This window comes from Phascolarctos cinereus, unplaced genomic scaffold, assembly GCF_003287225.1.
Source record: "Phascolarctos cinereus isolate Bilbo 61053 unplaced genomic scaffold, phaCin_HiC Scaffold_3;HRSCAF=262, whole genome shotgun sequence".
Classification (NCBI taxonomy): Eukaryota; Metazoa; Chordata; class Mammalia; order Diprotodontia; family Phascolarctidae; genus Phascolarctos; species Phascolarctos cinereus.
The window spans coordinates 171,380,349-171,400,114 of record NW_027555736.1 but is presented as its reverse complement, the minus strand read 5'-3'; the positions used below and the strand labels follow the sequence as shown (position 1 = coordinate 171,400,114).

Sequence of the window (19,766 nt, the reverse complement as noted above, 5' to 3'; positions counted from 1 at the left end):
CCCTCACCATTTTACCAAGTACCTTTGCTTTATGCTCCTACTAAGAGGCATTGGATTGAGCCCCTGGCCCATTTTGGGGACTGAAAATGAGCTTAACACCAGGCTCACCCATCCACCCTACCCCATCCCAAGAAACACTTGCAGATAAAGTTCCTGCAGTTTATAAATACTCCAGCCCAATGTCCTTGATTTTTTTAAGGGCTAGTTTTAACAACGCTCTATGAAAAATTTATGTTGTCAAATTGTATTCTGGTCCTAAGTATGGTCACCTTTATCAACTCTACCTACATGTGTGAGGATCATGGGGTAAAGGAAAGCGATGAAGGGACAAAGGTCTACAATTCAAGACTGGCTCGATCCCTATAAACAGACCCTGAATTGTTGCTGTGTTCTGCTCTTTCCTCTACCCCAAATGCTGCACCTCTAGACACTTAGCTCTATCTAGCCCCCACCCCCAACCTGAGCCTCTCCAGACTTCCCACTCCCTAGGGAGAGGCTAAATGCCAGAAGAACAAAGCTACCCCTAAATGTGCTTATGATGAGAAAACCTCCCACATCCAGCCTCTACCCCCCCCCAACTCCCTGCTCCTGACTGTGGGCTCAGCCCCTGCAGATGGCAGCCTATACCACAAAAAGGCAACTTATTATTTTTTTTCCTGCTCTTTGCTGTAATTGGATTCATACTAAAGCAACACGTCCCCATCAGAAAAGAAGGAGGGGGCAAGGGGAAGAGGCTGGGAGAGAAGGGAGGGACAAGAGTAGTAAGTGAGTGAGAGAGAGAGAGAGAAGAGGGCTCCAGATCGCCGAGTAAGCAGAAAAAGAACAAAAAAAAACAAACAAAAAACAAAAAAAAAACCAAACCCCAGGAATCCGAAAGAAGAACCAGACAACCACTTCCACAGAACAAACCCCCCAACTCCAGCCTGATCCTGCTACTGAAATCCAAGGGGGAAACGAGACAGAACAAAGGAGTCCAGAGAGAGAAGAGACAGAGACACTAGGGGGGTGTGTGGGGATAGGGGGTACACAAGACTCAGAGTACCAACAGAGAGATTCCCAAAAGTTGCCCAGAATCGGGTGTGAACCATGTTCTGTGGCCCTAGCCCCGACGGGAGCCTGCTTCTCTCTCTCCTCACTCTCAGCACAGCCCTCACCTCCCTCTGCTCCGCAGACAGCAGCTTTAGCCCTGAAGTAAGTGTGATTCCTCCTCCTTCCCCCCTTCCTATCTGTCATGGGGGGATGACCCTCTTCATTTCTCAAAAGGACATGAAGAGGGACTCGGATCTGCATGGGGGATTGTTTCTTGGGCGCCCCAGCCTTTCTGGCCCCTGGCTCTCCTCCCCTGGTTCCTTCTTCCCCTTTCATCTCCTGCCTCCAAGTTGGTAAAACTTGTGTTTGCCTCCCAACTCCATGCTTAACTCCTTTCCTTTCTTTAGGAAAGCCATCCATCTGGGGCAAAACTTTCCCCTTGAATCCCCCTGGGCTCTGAGCTCAGCTCTGGAACCGGTTGGGACTTTGATAAATATTTGGAGCCGGCTCAAACCCCCGCCGCTGTCCCCATTTCTTGTCATGTGCCGAGTTTGTTGTTTTTCCAACTTTCCACATCTCCAGTTCTCACTCGCACACCGCTCACACTGGAGCCAACCTCCTTCCTTCTCTCCTCCCTCCTTCCATCCCTCCTCTCCAGCCTCATCTGCTCTGCTCATCCCAGGGCCGGGGTGGGGGAGGGGGAAAGGGGGAAAGAGTTAATCGTTTGGAAGTCTGGCACTGGAGGGAAAGGGAGCTATGTGCCTCCCATCTCCCCTCCTCTAGTTTTCCCTTCCCTCGTCCCCTCCCCTTCCCTCTCCTCTACTCGGTTTCTCTCCAGTCATTCTTCCTCAAGAGAACTGTTTCTGTGCCCTGGCGTCGAGGTCCACAGGGCGGTCACCCTGGCCTGGCCCGGCCCCACACCCGAGCTGGGGTTTCCGTCCACACAAAGCTCTCCTTGTGAGCAAGGGGCTCCACTGGAGCTGGGCTTAGGGACTGGGGCACTTCTCTACTACCCCCACCTTGCTAGTCTTCTGGATAAGGGGGAGGGGTGGATTTTCTTTCTTTTTAATGTAAAAAAGAAAGCTAATGAAGGGTTTGGTGAGAGCAGAACTGGGTCAAAGTTGGCAGGAGAAGTCACCTTCACCAGGTTCTTCCCACCCTGACTCCCAAAGGGGAAGACCTTCAACACATACTTCTTCCACCTTTGGGTTAGTCTAACCTGGTTCTTAGCCTTCGTTGGTCTCCCTACCCTCCCCAGCCCCCCACCCCAGCTGTCCCAGGCCCTGGGTCTCCAGGTCTCCCAAAGGAAACTGTGTGGGAGTTGTCTGTGGAGTTTTTTCCTCTCTCTGCTTTTTATTTTGGGGTGAAGGTGGGAGACAGATTTAACCAGCTTCTTATTTTGGGCCATCCCATCCCACTCAGCTCAGCCATGGCAAAAGGCCTGGGTGCGGCAGGGAGGGGCTGGGTAGGGCAGTGGGGGAAAGGGAGGGGGAGAATTTGGAGTCAGCCCCTTTAGGCCCCGGGTAGTTGGGCAGCCTAAGAGAGTGGAAACATCTCCAGTGGGAAGAACTGACTCCCAGGCTGTAGGGGGGTTTTTTGGTTATCTGTATCAACCCAGGGGCCCTGAATGGAAAAGATGTCCCCCTGATAATAAGAAAATTTGAGCCTGGGCCTGGGAGAGCTCAGAGATGCAAGGAGGAAAAATCTCTGCCCTGAGGCAGAGCTAGGGCTTAGAGGAGGCAGCTCTCTTTCTAGGTCTGTAGTTCTAGCCTCTCTATGGGATGAAGAGGAGGGCCTAGAACAAAAGGAGCTTGGGCATCCGTGGGACCTGCCCATTGCCAACTCCTGCTCCCATCCTACCCAGCTTACCCTCCTCTGGGGCCCTGGCTCAGGCTCTCTGAGGGGAGGGGCTGGGCAGCCCTGGCACTATGTTAAAGTGGGTCATAACTGGTCCCATCGCCAGAGCCACCATCTGCTTCTGGGCCTCTGCCTGGGCCACTGAGGGGTGGAGAGGGAGAGGAAGGGAGGAGCAGGGCCTAGGGGGGCCTGGGCTTGGGGCCTGCTCCAGGGTGGGAGATCCTCAGGCAATGTTTCCAGGCCCCCACCCATGCCTCAGCAGTGGGAATCTAAACTAAGCAGGAAGATGGGAAGGGGCCTATTGACCTTGGCTGCCACCAAGGCTGGACTCCTGGGCTCACCTCCACCCATCCTCCCCAACTTCCTACTCCATATAAATTCTAAGACAGAATTCCAGAGACAGAGCCCTTAACTCCAGAACCCCTGACCCTCTCTCCTTGATGAGTGCATGGAGAGTATTGGGGAGCTTCAGGGAGCTAGAGCAAATTTTTCCCCTCTAGAAATCCCCCCAAATCTTGAACTAGGGCCTTTTTAGTTCTAACTGCATGGCTGACCTCTCTTCCCCTCAGCCTGTCTGGTACTTATCCTTTCCCCCCACCCTCACCACAGACACAAGAGTGTCTTCTGTGGTTTCTGCTTCATTCTGTGGTTCTGACCCCACTGGGCTTCCTGTTGCTGTGAGAGAGGGGAGAGAGCCTGAAAGGCCTGGGAAGAGGGATCACAGGATCCTATAACTGGAAGGCACCTTAGAGGTCATCTGGTCCAACTTCTAATTTTACAGATAAGGAATATGAGACCCAGGGTAGCAAAGATCTAATTCAATCCAATAATCATGGATTAAGGGCCTACCATGTACTTCGAATTATGCTAAATTGGGAAAGCAACAAGGTTTAAATAAGAGATAATCCCAGCTTTTATGGAATTTAATTTTAGTTTCTCCAACTCTAAGGCTTTCTTGCTGTTTGACCCTGGAGAGGTCACTAAATTACTCTTGGCTTCAGTCTTCCTGTCTAGAAAATGGATTGGAGGCAGGTTGGGTTAGGTTTACAGGATGTGAATATTTACTGCCGGCTTCCCTTACAGGTATCCTCAGACACAGAGCCCTCAGAGGGGGGATTAATGTTATCTGAAAGGATGTTTAAAGATTTTGTTGCTGCTCCCCTCTCGACTTACCCCACCAGAAGCCCTCAGAGCCTCAAAAGTCAGGACAGTGACTTCTGCTGCTCTATTGACCTAAAGCTGAAGATATCCCTTAATCCTGAGACCTCCCTCCCCTCCCCCAGTCCTTCTCCCGGTCTGATTTGAAGCCAAGGCAAGAACCTCAATATTGGTTCCCAACTACCAGTCTCCTTCCCAGAAACAGTCATGTCTCTTTGTTAGGGGTAAGATATCCAGGTCTTCCCCGTAGGTAAAACCCTGGGATGATCTAGAATAATGGGAGTTCCCTACATACTTGAGTACAGGCCACAGCAGGCCTTATGCACACAATGGCAATGGGGCAAACCTAGCCAGCCCAGCACAGGTCAGGACAGGTCCATAGCTCCCAGAGACCCAACATGCCTGAAATGGTTTTGTTCCAGCACTTAGGAGGTTAAGCTTCTTCCCTTCCATCTTTTCTCTTCTCTAAAGGAGGGACTGAACAGAAAAGGGGGATGGGGGATTCTGAAGAGATTGGTTTGTTTACGGTTTGGGCCCTACCTCCTATCAGCCCTTGTAGAATGGCTTCCCAGAATCAGTGTTGCAATGTCGATCCCTCTGGGCTCAGGTCCCCTGTCAGCTGCTCCTGAGTCACCCCTAGCCAACCCCACAGCAGAAGTCCCAACTCTACCGCAAAAGATATCACCCTTGTGCAAAGCTTGGAGTTACCTAACTGTCACACGCACATTGAAGTCCCATCTGTAGCTAATAAATCTCTGCTCCTTTTGAGCCCCATCCCAAGCTTCTGGTCACTCTTGAGCCCTTCTCTCTATCCCTTAAAAATGCAAAACTAGGGAATGGTCCAAAGCATCCTTTAATCTTATCTCCACTCATCCTTCTACCTCTTCCAAACCCCAGTAAAAGAATTCCAATATATCAATACACTATACTCTGTACTTTACACTTCCAACTTTAATTTTCAGGCTCTGGGTATTACCTCATTGTTCCTACAATAAAGGCTGAATTGTCAGAAATTGGGCTTTTGCAATATATGTGTGTTTTTCATTAAAACATACACACATAAAAAAAAGTCTCATTTCAGTGTTGTTGGTTTTGCTTTGTTTTGTTTTTAAGAGAAAACAACCTACCCAGTTTCATGAACAATTCATAAAATATATCTGAGGTCAATTGGTGTCCTTTCTATTCAACCCTCTTTTCTTTTCCTTATCTTATTAGGATATTGAAAGCAATTTATAGGCCTTTAGGGCAAACCATCAACCCAGAGGTTAGATGGTGCCTGGAACTGGGATGTTTTGACCATGTGATCTCAGTAAGGCAGATAATTCTTGGGCAAGTCATTCCCCTTTCTGGAGTCTCAGTTTTCTCATCTTTAAAATGAAAAGGCTAGACTTAGATGAGCTCCTAGTACCTTCTTACTCGTCTTACTCTTCCCCAGGTATTCTTATAAATCCATCAGCAGGGGATGGGGTTACCAGTGAACCACATAGGCTGCTAATCTGCTATCCTTCAGTCTTGCTACCTGAATGGCCTCCTTTTCCCGTCATACATCTATCTCTTTGAAGACCTCTTTCTGCCACTTCTTGTGATAATTCTTCATTGGCTATGGGCTACAATCTTCCATCTATTTGCATTGTGCCCTTTGAGTGAACTGAAGTTTTACTTCTCTAGAGACTACAGTATTCCATGATTCACCACCATAGAACTATATGTTGGAGTTAAAAAAAGACAGGGATTTGTTTTAGGAAATCTAGAGTCATTAAGACCAATGTATAATTTCCCAAATGCTAACTAGCCTATTCTCTTCCTCCTATTCAATTCTGGGCACAGGAATGGAGATAAACTTCAAAGGACCATAGATTTAGAATGGATAATATCTTCTCTAAGGTCACTGAGTCTAGTCATATCATTTTGAAATGACTTGCCCAGGTTAATATGAGTTTGAGGCAGGATTTTTAACCCAGATCTTCCTAACCCCTATCCACTATAACATACAACCTCTCCTTACAGCTAACAAAGTTATATAACTGTAAATAGGTATGAGGTTAGCTCCACATCCTCATTCTAAGCACTTGGTTTATGTTTATTGCTACACCAACCATATCCACACCATGACCCTGGCCTATCCCTCTCCTCCAATCTTTATGCACACCTATAACCTCAGTCCCTTTCTCCCCACCTTCCCCCTGTCTTACCACAAACCCTAATGGGTGTCCCAAAGGGGCCATAAACATTGAATTCATGAGGCATGGGCTGCCTAGTCCCAATGAGGACTTCATCCTAAGCTTTAAAAAGCATCCTTTTTAGAGGCATATTCTAAAGAGCTGGAAGGGATCTTAGAGCTATCTCATTCATCTTGACGCACCTTTTATTTTACAGATGAGGAAATTGAGGTCCAGAAATATAACATTACCTACCCAAGGTCACACAAGCAGTAAGTAGTAAAGACAGTTTTAGAGTTAGCCCTTCACCCTGCCCTTCTACAGTGGATAGAGTGCTGAATTTAGGAAGACCTGAGTTCAAAATCTGCCTCAGACACTTGTGATCCTGGATAAATGATTTAATCTCTCTCTGCTTAAGTTCCTTCCCCAGTAAAAGAGAGGGTTGAACTGACTCAAAATGGCCTCTGAGATCCCTCCCAGCTCTAAACCCATGACCCTAACCCAAGGGCCCTCCCCAAACATCTCGATTTGCTAAGGACATTGATTGACAGGAAGAATGACATCAGTGGGAAAAGTCCTAAGGTACGATTCCGTTATTTTTTCAAGCCAACTGGTTTTGCACCCCCACCAAAGGCTCCCGGCTCCTATTCTGTCCTGAGTTCCTGGCCGGGTCAAGTGGTTAGCTTATGCCACAGAACAAAGTTAATACTTATGATACATGTGTGTTCAGTCATTTTTCAGTTATGTCTGACTCTTCACAACCCCATTTGGGGTTTTCTTGGCAGAGATATCAGAATGGCTTGCCATTTTCATCTCCAGCTCATTTGACAGATGAGAAGCTGAGGTAAATAGGGTTAAGTGACTTGCCCAGGGTCACACAGCTAGTAAGTCTCTGAAGCCAGATTTGAACTCAGGAAGATGAGTACTCCTGACTCCTGACAGAGGGTTTTATCGGCTGTACCATCCAGCTTCCCATAATGCACGTGTACATCATAGGATTTTGAGCTGGAAAGAACCTTAGAGATCATCCAAGTAGGATCACTGAATCAGAGTTGGAAGAATTGTCAGAGATCATCTAGACCAAATAGCACTTGATCAAGAATTCCCTTGGTGAAATAATCATCCCTTCTCAGCTTGAAGACCTCCCAGGACTGCTCAAGCCACTTTTAGACAGTTCTCATTCTTTTGTTTACATCAAACCAAAGTCTATCTTTGCTACAGCACCCCACTGCTTCTAATCCTGCCCTCTGAGGCCAAGAAGAACAGTTTTAATCTGTTTCCCACTTCACGGTCTTTCAAATGTTTGAAAACAGCTCCATAACCCTCCTAAATCCAGTCTTCTCCAGACTAAGCATCCCTATTCCTTCGTTTCATACCTATGATCCCCAGTCTCTTCACCATCCTGGTCACCCTATTCTAGACACATTCCAGAATGTCAATATCCTCCCCAAAATAAAGTGCAGTGGAGGCGATCACTTCCTTCATCCTAGACATTATGCTTCTCAATGTAGTGTAGGATAGCACTGTTGGCTAATATTGAGTTTGCAGTTCACTAAAACCCAGAGATCTTTTCCTCACAACTTATTGTCTTGTAATCACTTCTTAATCTTAATTTAAAACAGAAGAAAGCTTTATTGATGCCTTATTTTCATATCACAGTCATTCTCAGGTATAAACCCATTTACCTTGCTACGAACCCTCACTTGGTTTGCTTTTGGTTGTTTTTTTTGTTTTTGGTTAATGCCTGACAGCGCACTCAGCATTGCACACCCATAACTCTCTTATTCTCTACTGAAAGGAAAGACCGTTCTATATTTGTGCAGTTCATTTTAAAAATCCAATTTAAAACTTCACCTTATTAAAACTGGAGGTTGTTGTAATGCATCAAGATCTGTTTAGATTCTGACGTGTCATCCATCGTGCCTCCTATCCCTTCCGGCTTCATATTGTCTACAAATTTGACAAGTATACCTGCCTTCTAAACCTTCAACCAAGCAAATGGTTGAATGGCAAAGAATGAAAGACAGATCCCTGGGGCACTTCACTGGAGACTTCTCTCCAAGGTGACCTCAACTCATGAATTATTACTCAACAAATCAATTCCTGCATTTACCTGTCACCTAGCCTAGATCTCTCTATCTTAGATCCCTAAGGATATCATGAGTGACTTTGTTGAATGCTTTGCTTCTGAAATCTCAATATACTTATGTCCAACTCCCTCATTTTACAGTTGAGGAAACAGTCCCTAAGAGGTTAAGCAATTTGCCCAAAGCCATAGAAAGTAGAATAGGCTAAATTTGAACCCAGTTCCTCACACTACTATCACAGGACCAATCTTAACCTCTCAGGTCAAGTTTTAGGCTCGATCATATCATAGGCTTCTGTGTCTATCTTCTCAGGAAAGAAAGCCTCCAAGACAGCCTAGCTCACACCTGGTCACTTCTCAGCCTTCCAAGGTTCATCCAGAGGAGAAACCTAGTCTACTCCATTAAAGGGGTTAAGGGGACCTAGGATGGAGGGACATAGAATGCTGAAAGGGTAGGGGGAACAAGGCCTCCTTGTTTCTTTCCTGCCTCTTAGATAGCCTGCTACTACTCCCTTCTCCTCTCCAGGCTTGGCTCCAGCAGTATGGCTACCTACCTCCTGGAGACCTGCGTACCCACACCCAGCGCTCTCCACAGTCCCTCTCCACTGCTATTGCCGCCATGCAGAGGTTCTACGGGCTGCGTGTTACAGGCACTGCTGATGGAGACACCATGAAGTGAGTGCCAAATGCCAGCTTGGACCTAACCTGGCCCCCTGACTTCTCCACTTCCCCTCCCCACCCACTGGACCTCATCAATTAATAATAACTAGCATTTACTATGTGCCAGGCACTGCTAAGTGCTTTACAATTATTATCTGATTTGATCCTCACAGCAATCCTGGGAGGTAGGTGCTGTTATTATTCTTATTTTACAGATGAGGAAACTGAGGCAGACAGAGGTTAAGTAACTTGCCCAGGGTCACACAGCTAATAAGTGTCTGAAGCCTGACCTGATTTGAATTCAAGTCTTCCTGACTCTAGGCCTTGTGCTGTATACACTGCGCCACCTGGCTGTGTCAATTAATTAATTAATCTGTCAACAAGCATTTATTATCATGATCCAGGCTGTGCTAGGCAATAGTGACACAAAAACAGAAGTTGAAACAGTGCTTGAGGAGCTTCTGTTCTCCTTACTCTTATCTATTGCCCACATAATGGGCGTTCAGAAACGTTGGCTGACTATCCCTCTCCCTTGAACCGATCCTGCCCTTACCCATACACTAACCTTGGCCATCTCCACACATGGACCCTGCCTTTCAAGGCATCTACAAAATATTTATTAAATAACGACTACATGCCAGGCACTGTGGCAGACACTGAAGATATAGACAAAAACTAACAGTCCCTGCCCTCTTCCTTCCCCCACACAGATCCCCCATCTTTCCCCAACACTCTTTGATCCCCCTCCTCCACTGACCCTGACCCTCCCCTCCCCCATCCTCAGGGCCATGAAGCGCCCCAGATGTGGTGTCCCAGACAAGTTTGGTGCAGAAATCAAGGCCAATGTACGGAGGAAGCGCTATGCCATCCAGGGTCTAAAATGGCAGCACAATGAGATCACATTTTGGTGAGTTCCCAGGAAGGTACAAAGGGTACCGTGTTGCTAGGTTCACACTCAGCCTGCTGTGCTTAAGAGGCACAGACCTTCGAAGCATTGCCGCCCCTACCCCTAGCTCAGGACCACATCAGGGAGAAGGGGAATCAGGCACTCCTGGGAGATTCTGGGGCCTATGGAGCAATAACTATGGATGGGATATCCCAATCCTGGAAGGAAAGGACCCCCTGAGCTCAAGGAATAGGGCAGAAGGCACAGCCCTGATTTGAAGGCATTGGTAGAATGGAGAACAGTTCCAGGACTGGGGAATAGGGAGGGCTCCCTATACCCACCATCCTAATTGTTATACTTCATGTCTTCTTCTTCTGCTGCTCTGGCCTCCAGCATCCAGAATTACACACCCAAAGTAGGTGAATATGCCACATATGAAGCTATCAGAAAAGCCTTCAAAGTGTGGGAGGGAGCAACACCTCTGCGCTTCCGTGAGGTGCCCTATTCCTACATACAAGAGGGTCATGAGAAGCAAGCGGACATCATGATCTTCTTTGCTGAGGGTTTTCACGGTGACAGCACACCCTTTGACGGGGAAGGCGGCTTCTTGGCCCACGCATACTTCCCTGGCCCTAACATTGGAGGAGACACTCACTTTGATTCAGCTGAGCCCTGGACTGTCCGAAATGAGGATCTCAATGGTGAGTAGGGTGGCCAGGGTGAGAGAGAGGCAAGAGTACGGGGACCAGGGAGATGAAATTTCAAGGAGATGTCCTCAGCTTAACACTTAGAAGTACAGTACTAGCATTCTGGTATAAAGCTAGAGAACTGACTCCAGGGAGTCAGAAGACCTGGGAATAATGTACCCAACCACTCTTCAGGTATGTGAGACTGGGGATGCCTTTCACATATGGTTTGGACCATATGACTTCTGAGGTCCCTTTCAACTCTCAAATTCCAGGATTCTTATTCACATCCTCCTACCTGTGACACCTTTGTAACCTGTGTAACCTAACCACCTGAGTCTCAGTTTTCTCATTTGTAAAATGAGTAGGTTGGCCTAGATGAGCTTTGAAGTCTCTTCCAGCTCTTGATCTATGATCTTTTCCTTGTCCTCTCAGATGTAACTTGTTCTATGAAATTTCTTTTCTATCAAATTCTGCCCAGCTAATGTGCCACGGCATAATTGATAGAGGGCTGGCCTTGGAATCAGGAAGACTTGGATTCAAATCCTGCCTTGGATACATACTAGCTTTGCAATCACAGGAGGGCAAGTCACTTAAGGTTGAAGTGCCAGAGGCACTTTTTTTTTAAGTAGTATTTTTTTCCCAATTACATGTAAAAACAATTTTTAACATTTGTTTTTTAAAATTTTGAGTTCCAAATTCTGTCCCACCTTCCCTCTCCTCTCCCTTTCCCTGAGACGGCAAGCAATTTGATATAAGTTTAATCATGTTATAAAGGAAAACAGACTAAAAAACAACATGAAAAAATAAAGAAAGTGAAAATAGTATACTTCAATCTGCATTCAGATTCCATCAGTTCTTTCTCTGGAGGTGGGTAGCATTTTTCACCATGAAACCTCTGGAATTGTCTTGGATCTTTGTATTGCTGAGAAGAGCTAAGTCATTCACAGTTGATCATTGTACAATATTGATGTCATTGTGTACAAGTGTTCTCCTGGTTCTGTTCACTTCACTTTGCATCAGTTCATGTAAATCTTTCCAGCTTTTTCTGAAAGTCAGAGGCACTTCTAAAACTATAAGATATGGATTTTGCCCACTTACATCTGTGGAGGGAGTTTCCCAATACAGTGAAGTAATAAGTTCCCTGTTGCCTCCCAAAGAACACCTCCAGTTCTTGGGAGAAGCTATGGCACAAGGGAAGAAGAAAGAGAGAACTCAGGAAACTAAGGCTTCTCCTAAAACTCCTCTTAAGTTCCTAAGGTATGTAGGGTATTAGACCTGGGATTCCTGTCCATAGCTTGCCTTTGGCCATGGCATCATAGGATTGAGAGCTGCAAAAAATCTTAGAGATCATTTAGTCTAACTCCCTCTTTTTACAGATAAGGAAACTGAGTCCCAGAGAGGTTAAATGAGTATATAAGGTCACTCAGATTTAGTAGCAGAACTAGGTTTTGAAAACCATCTCCATCATGGTGTCCTCCAAAAGGCTTTGTAGATTAATAGTCTCCATGGTGGAGTGTACCTTATTGATACCAGAAGAGTAAAGAGCCCCCCTTCCACATTTGCATTCATTCTATTCCTTGTTCCACCTATCTCTCATGTGTAAGGCAAGAATTGTTTGAGTTTATGGCCCAGTTAACAAAGCTACAGCAGAATGTAGAGCCCAGAGCTTGCCAGGTGGATGAGGGGATGGTCATACAAAATGTGAGCTGGGTTGGATAGGGAACTGAGGCCTGGGGTAGCTACAGAACCAATAGAAGGGGGCTACCCATATGACAGGACTTGCCCCTTTCAGGGAACGACATTTTCCTGGTGGCCGTACATGAACTTGGCCATGCACTGGGTCTGGAGCACTCCAATGACCCCTCAGCCATCATGGCCCCCTTCTACCAGTGGATGGACACAGAGAACTTCGTACTTCCTGAGGATGACCGCCGGGGCATCCAGCAACTCTATGGTGAGCATCCCAACCTTACACTCAGGCTCCCAGAAGCCCTCAAGGTCTCCCCTCTCTCAAACCTTGTTTTATACCATCCCTTCACACACTCATTTCCTCTGACAGCTGAATATCATTATATATGGGTATCATAGTAATAATACCCATCAAAAAACAAACACATCAAGAGCAAGGAGTCTCTCTCTCTCTCTCTCTCTCTCTCTCTCTCTCTCTCTCTCTCTCTCTCTCTCTCTCTTCTTGTTGCCTAGCACAGTGCCTGGCAGACAGTAGGCACTTAGTAAATGCTCATTGAATTTAATTTAACTGTATACAGTTCAGAAGTCTCTCTTGGTCTCTTTTCATTTCCTCCCTCTCCATCTCTTTCCACTTCCTCACACTCCCTATTTCTTCCCATCTCCACCAGCCCCATCTTTGTCCATTTTCTCATATCGGTCCCTTTCCATCTCTGCACATCACATGTCTCCCTTCTTCACAGTTTCTTCATCTACTCACATCTAATTGGTCCCATCCTCACATCACATCTTTCTCCATCCTCATACCCAGTCTCTCTCCATTTCCTTATATCCATTTTTTTTCCTCTCCTCATCCCATCTCTCCCAGCCTCACTTCTTCATACCTTACTTCCAGTCTTACTTTACCTCCTCATAACCCTATCTTTTTTACTTCCGGGATCAAACTCCTCTATTTGTCATTTAAAGCTCTGTACAACTTGGCGTTTTCCTGTTTTCCGAGTCTTCTCACACATTGCTCCTGACCACACACTCTATGGTCCAGATGTACTAGCCTACTTACTGTTCCTCACCCATGATGCTCCAGTTCCCATCTCTGTCTTTGCCCTGGCCATCCTTCCTGCCTGCAATGCTCTCCCTTTCTCATGTCCACTTTGGGGAGGAGTCTCCGAATCTCCTTCAAGACTCATGCCACCTTCCACAAAAGCCTTTTCCTGGTCCACCCTCACCCTCCACCAGCTACTTGTATCTTTCCCTCTAAAGTTACCTTGTTTCTATTTTCTATCTTACATATACATATAAACACACACGCACATGTACACACACACACGTACCATTACATACTTATATCTGTGTGTGTTGTCTCCTCCATCAGTGTAGAAGCTCCTTGTGGTCAGGGACTGTTCCTTTTTGTCCTTGTATCTCCAGCACTTAGCAGAATGCCTGGCACTGTGGGTACTTAATAGATCTTCCTCCATCTCCTCACAAACAAGCCCTTCCATCTCATCACAACTCCTTCTACCCTGTGCCTCCTTTCCTCACGCCCAATCTCTCTTCGTCTTTTGATGTTGTTTCTCTATTTCTTCATGCTCCATGTCTCTCCATCTCCCCATCTCCTCACGCTCTATTTTTTTCTTTTTCTAGAATTCCTCTTGCCTTTTCCTAGAAGAGGTCTCTGTCCATTTGTACTGTCCTTTCCAAACTGAGCCCATGTCTGATGTGTACCTGTTCTTGATCCCAGGGAGTAAGTTTCCATCCCCCACCAAGAATCCTTCACAACCCAGGACCACCTCCAGGCCCTCTGTCCCAGGCAAGCCCAAAAACCCCACCTATGGACCTAACATCTGTGATGGGAACTTTGACACCGTGGCTGTGCTTCGAGGGGAAATGTTTGTCTTCAAGGTAAGGCGAAGCAAGAATAAAGCTGATGGGGATGGAGACCTAGAGTTTGGAGAAATAAGGGATTCTGACCTGGAAGTGGGAGGAGACCTAAAAAGAGAAGTATCAGAATAGCTCAGTGACTAAAACTTGGTGGGGGGGGGGACAGTGATAAGGTGGGGACAGCAGATTCAGGTGGCCATCTCCTCTGCCTACCTTTGTCCCATTCAGGAGCGGTGGTTCTGGCGAGTTCGGAATAACCAGGTGATGGATGGGTACCCAATGCCCATTGGTCAGTTCTGGAGGGGTCTGCCTGCTTCTGTCAACACAGCCTATGAAAGAAAGGATGGCAAATTTGTCTTCTTCAAAGGTAACCAGGCATTTGGCTTAGGGGCCCTAGAGGTTCTAGGGGTCCTAGGGTGGTGGAGGCCTCTCCTTTGGAAAAACAGACTCATCAGTGAATCTGTGGGTCTCTGAGGCCTGAACTAACTACAAATGTCCTTCTTGCTTCCCTCTCCAAAGGAGATAAATACTGGGTATTTGATGAGGCCTCCCTGGAACCTGGCTACCCCAAGCACATCAAGGAGCTGGGACGAGGCCTACCCACCGACAAGATTGATGCAGCACTTTTCTGGATGCCCAGTGGAAAGACCTACTTCTTCCGGGGAAACAAGTGAGGACCCCACTCTCCACCCCCCCAAAAAAAAAACCCTTCTACCTCAAGCATCCAGGCCCTCTCCCAGAGAAAGGCACCCTTCTAGCCCTGCAGAGATCTTTCCCACACAAAGTGACTGACCATCTGCTGTTGCCTAGCAACAACAGCCAAAGTCAGGTGCTGAATCAAATCAGTGGGATGTGACCCGGTCATCATTTCAGACCTGATCATTTGGTGCTTTCTGCCCACAGCACCCCTCCCTCTCTCCACCCCTGTTCCCCCCTTCAGCTCCGCCCAGGCTGTCTGGCCTCCTCTGGTCAAACTCTATGATTAAAGGCTGGTGGTGGTTCATCTGAGGGCTAATCATGGGTACTGTAGGAGGCCCAGTCCCTCCCCTTTCCCCAAGGCAGCAGTCCCTTATTATCAGGCAGGCAGGCCCTCTACCCAACATCCATAGCTATAACTAAGGATGAGATGACTGGGACCCTGCCCCAAGGACCCTGAAATTTAAAGAGTGCTGACCACATTTGCATTCTTTCGGCAGCATAGAAATAATTGAGCTTAGCACCTAGTTAGGAAAAATAATTAAAGTACGAAGCAACCAAACAGTCCAATTCCCTCATTCACTGTAGCCACATTCCAAGTGAAATTTTGGCCAGCTCTGCCTTGTAATCTGACCCTCCCTCTCCCTTGGACAGGCTCTCCAGCATCAACCTGGCAATGATCTAAGGTTTTTATCTCCCCATCGTAGGACATTTTCCTGAGATCTTTCCCTTTGTGAAAGAATATCTTAGGAATTCTTCACCGCAACTGAATTTGCCTTAAAACATCAATTTGGGCATACATTTTGGGGGGCAGAGGTGGGGGGGGTCTCACTTGTCCTGAACATCAACATTACTAGACTCTGAGTTAGAATTGGACTTAGGAAAATCTGAATCCTGTCTCAGATATTTTTACTAGCTGTAGGACCCTGGGAAAGTCACTTAACCTCTCTCTCAGCCTCAGTTTCTTCATCTGTAAAATAAGGATAATAATAGCACTGACCTCAGGGTTGTTGTAAGGGTTAGGGAAGATAGTCTGCAAACCTTAAAGTACTATATAAATGGTAGCTATTATTGTTTGTTAACAGCTTCTGACTGACCCTTTTTCCTGCTCTCCTTCAGGTACTACCGATTCAATGAGGAGTTCAGAGCAGTAGACAGCGAGTACCCCAAAGATATCAAAGTCTGGGAAGGAATTCCTGAATCCCCCAGGGGATCATTCATGGGCAGTGATGAAGGTGAGAAACCAAGGAAGCAGCCAAGCCAGCTGGCCTCACCAGGCCTCTGTTTCCTCATCTGTAAATTGAGAGGTTGGGCTAGAGGATCTCTCTCTAAAGTTTGCTTCTAGCTCTAAATCTTAGGGTCCTATGTAAGGCAGGAAGGGTGGGAGATGAGGAAGGAAAAATGAGAGAGCCAGGGAGGACAGGAAGGAAGGAGACTGCACAATCATAGCAATGTGTGGATCTCAGGCAAATGGAGCATTCTTTTCATCTCTTCCTCGATTTGGGACTTTTGCTGTTTCTTGGGGTTCCTCTGTCTTCCTTGACTCTCCCCAACCCCTCTCTTCCTTGTGCCTTCCTACCTTCCTTCCTGCCCATGATCCCACACCACGCTTTCTCCCTTCCCTACAGCTTTCACCTATTTCTATAAGGGGAACAAATACTGGAAATTCAACAACCAGAAGCTGAAGGTGGAGCCAGGCTACCCCAAATCGGCGCTTCGGGACTGGATGGGCTGCCCCTCTGGGGGCCGCCGGATGAGACGGAGGAAGAGACTGAGGTGATCATCATCGAGGTGGACGAGGAGGGCAGTGGCTCGGTGAACGCGGCCGCTGTCGTGCTCCCCGTACTCCTGCTCCTCTGTGTCATTGCCGTTGGCCTGGCCGTCTTCTTCTTCAAACGCCACGGAACGCCCAAGAAGCTGCTTTACTGCCAGCGTTCCCTGCTGGACAAGGTCTGACCCCCCAACAGGCCGGGGGGCTGGCACCCCTCCCCTGCCCACCCCCACCACACAGACTCTGCCTCTGGGGGCCAGGGGCGACAGGTGTAGGGGGAGGGATGGTCCCACATTTCCTCATGGTCTCCTTGATGCCCCACAACCCTCCTTCTGTCCCTTTCACCCCCTGATCCCCTTCCTTGTGCCCTTCCCCTCCCTCTGCTTCCCTTACTTCATCACTATACAGGTCCCTAGGGTATTGAGCAGCAGTAGCATCATAGAGGTCCCCTGTCTCCCTCTGGGGAGCTCTCCTACTTGGTGCCATCCCCTCCTCTGCTGGTCATCCTGGGGGCTCTGCACTTGAAGGCTAGGACTCTCTGACCTCCCTGGTGAAGGTCAAAGTCTGGGTCACCTGCTCCTTTTCCTTTCCTGGACATACCTTGCACCTCTGAACTTTAACCTCAGGAGGCTCTGCATACTTCCAGCCCCACAGACCCCAGGCCTGCCCAGTTGGCAGCCTCCCACCACCTTTTCTGGCTTAAATGAACCTCAGTAAGGGAAGAGGAGAAGGCCGTGAGGGAATCTCCAGGGGCAGAGATAGTGGGGTTGTATGGGACGTAGTATTTTATTCCCAGGGTTGCCCATCCCAAACTATTGGGGTTGGAACATAGACAAAGGAAAGTAGGGTGGCCATTTTGCTTTCAGCATTGCTAGGTCAATCCATCTCCCTCCCTATGGGAAGCATTCGTTTCTTTTCCATTCACCTGTTCACTCCAAGGAATTTCTTTGCAAGGCAAAAAGCTTGAACATTTAAGGAATAAACTTAGTAGAGGTAAAATCCTCAGCTGCCCCACTTACCATCTCCCCAGCTCTGTCCCTGCTCAGTCCCCTTCCAAACCTTAACCTTGGATTTGGGAAACCAAGGTTGGAAGAGCCATAGGGTAGCTACTGAGGATAGGGATGGCAAGGAGAGAGGGCAGAGTCATGGAAACTCAGGGGTGTAGCTATACAGAGGAAGAAGAAACTGGGAAAAGGATCAGTGGCCCAGCGATGGCCACAGAGAGACTGTTAACAATGGAAGCAAAAGCCACATGGATGAGGAGTGGAGCTGGGGCTGGGACCCAGGGGCAGGGACAGGGGAAGAGTAGATAAAGAGAAGATAAAGGTGAATAAACCAAATCAAAAGACTAAACTGGAGGGTGTAGCTGGTGCCAGGGGTTGGTGGGGGCTGGAACTGACTAGTGAGGAGTTCTGTGGTGGGGTGGGGGAGCACTTATGAAGGCTAGAGAAAGGGGCTGGTTAGGAAAGAAGAGAGATTTTTTTTTTAATGGTCCCCACAACTTCGTATGTGAGCAGTACCCAAGGAGAGGGACTCAAGGAAAACCAGAGGAAAGAAGAATGAAGAACAATAGAGAGGATGGTCAAAGAGCTCCTAGAGAGAGTAAGAATGTCCTGAGCCTGGATGGAACAGTGCCCAGTGAAACCTCTCTAGAAGTTTGGCCTGGTTGCCGGGGTGCTGGGCTCTGACCTAAATGGTTGGGACAAATCTTGGCCACGGGGAGAAGAGATGAGCAGCCTCAGCCCCCTGTGTAGTCGGGAGGGAAGGCTGGGACTTAGCTCTCAGGCCTGGGTGTTTCCCGAGTGACATTAGTGCACCTTCACACTCTGGTTCCTCTCACACCTTAACCTTAATATTAACCCTCTTTGTCCTGGACCTCCCCTCCCATTTCCCCACCCAATTTGTCCATTTCCAAACTCCTTCTGCCACCAGAAGGTGGACATGGTACTGGGGGACTTGGGAGAGGGAGGAACCCTGTGGGGAAGGGGAAAGGGGGAAAGGGTAGGGGGGGAAAGGTGGGGCACATCATGGGGATGGGGTGAACGGTGCTGGCAATTCGGCTAAATTTCTGTTTCTTGTTTGGTTTTTTTTTGTTTTTTTTAATGTATATTTTATTATAATTATTATATGATTCCATTAAAATAGTTCCTTTTTGTTAACAAAGGGTATGGGAAATGGAGGGTGGGGGTAGGGGGTGGGAAGGAGGGAATTTTAACCCCAGGAACCTGCAGGGCGGGTCTGGGTCAGTCCCCTCTGAGGAGAACATTTTTTTTTTAAATCCTGCAATGTTTTCACAAAGAATAAAAGTGTTTCACATTCTCCAAGTGATTACTGCTCTCTGCAGGGGTAGCTGGGATTTGGATGTCCATGTGGCCAAGGAAAGGGTGTGGGAAGGGAAGATCAAGGGAAAAGTTATAGATCCATGATGTTGTCCAAAGACCACTGGCTTTGGAACAAACTGCCACTGATTAGCTATGTGACCCTGGACAAGTCACTTCAAGACAAGACCTTCCGAGGTCTCAGCTTCTTCTAATCTTCTTTCATGACGTAGTGGACAAAGTAAAGGACTTAGAGACAGGAAGACTTGGGTTTGAATACTACCTAGGACATTTACTAACTTGTGTGTCCACAGACAAGTCACTTAACTCTCTGAACCTCAGTTTCCTCATCTATACTATGGGGATAGCATTACCTGTGTAGTACCTACCTCACTGGGTTGTTGTGAGACCCAAATGAGATAATATATGTAACATGCTTTGCAGATCTTAAGGGGCTATATAAATACCAGCTATTATTATCCCAACTCTGAATCCTATGGTGCTATGGGAGGAGGGAATGAGGGGTGCATATGGTGGAGAATTTTACCTTCTGTTTCTGTGAGGTGGGGCATGGGTATTCTTCAGAAGTAGATATGACAACTCCCAGAATCCTACCCTGAAGGAGTCAGAAGATGGATTCCTAGAGGTGATGACAAGGCTAATTTTTCATTCCCCTAACCCAGTTTAGGGTGGAGAATGAACCATAATACATGAGAGGCTGAGACATGTTGAAAGGCCTGTTGGGAAGAGGAAGTGGTCAAGCTAGTGGCATCTAGGAAAATCTTCCTAAATTTTCCTGACTCATCCATGTGATCTAGCCATCAATTCTCATTTCCCTTTTACCTTGAGCAAACTGGGGATTTCTAAGCTTCTTTGAAGCCTCCCTCATGGGG

The 19,766-nt window shown here is 47.3% G+C and overlaps 1 protein-coding gene across 1 annotated transcript; it reads left to right on the top strand.

Moving 5' to 3' along the window:
* The first annotated feature begins 737 nt into the window (after nt 1-737).
* Nucleotides 738-18,879, top strand: MMP14 (matrix metallopeptidase 14). The gene is given in 11 exon segments (XM_021008375.2): nt 738-1,191; nt 8,816-8,964; nt 9,734-9,856; nt 10,229-10,536; nt 12,317-12,478; nt 13,949-14,109; nt 14,317-14,455; nt 14,608-14,758; nt 15,904-16,019; nt 16,413-16,529; nt 16,532-18,879. Coding segments are annotated over 11 exon segments (1,740 nt in total). The 5' UTR covers nt 738-1,086; the 3' UTR covers nt 16,741-18,879.
* Nucleotides 18,880-19,766: the final 887 nt, after the last annotated feature.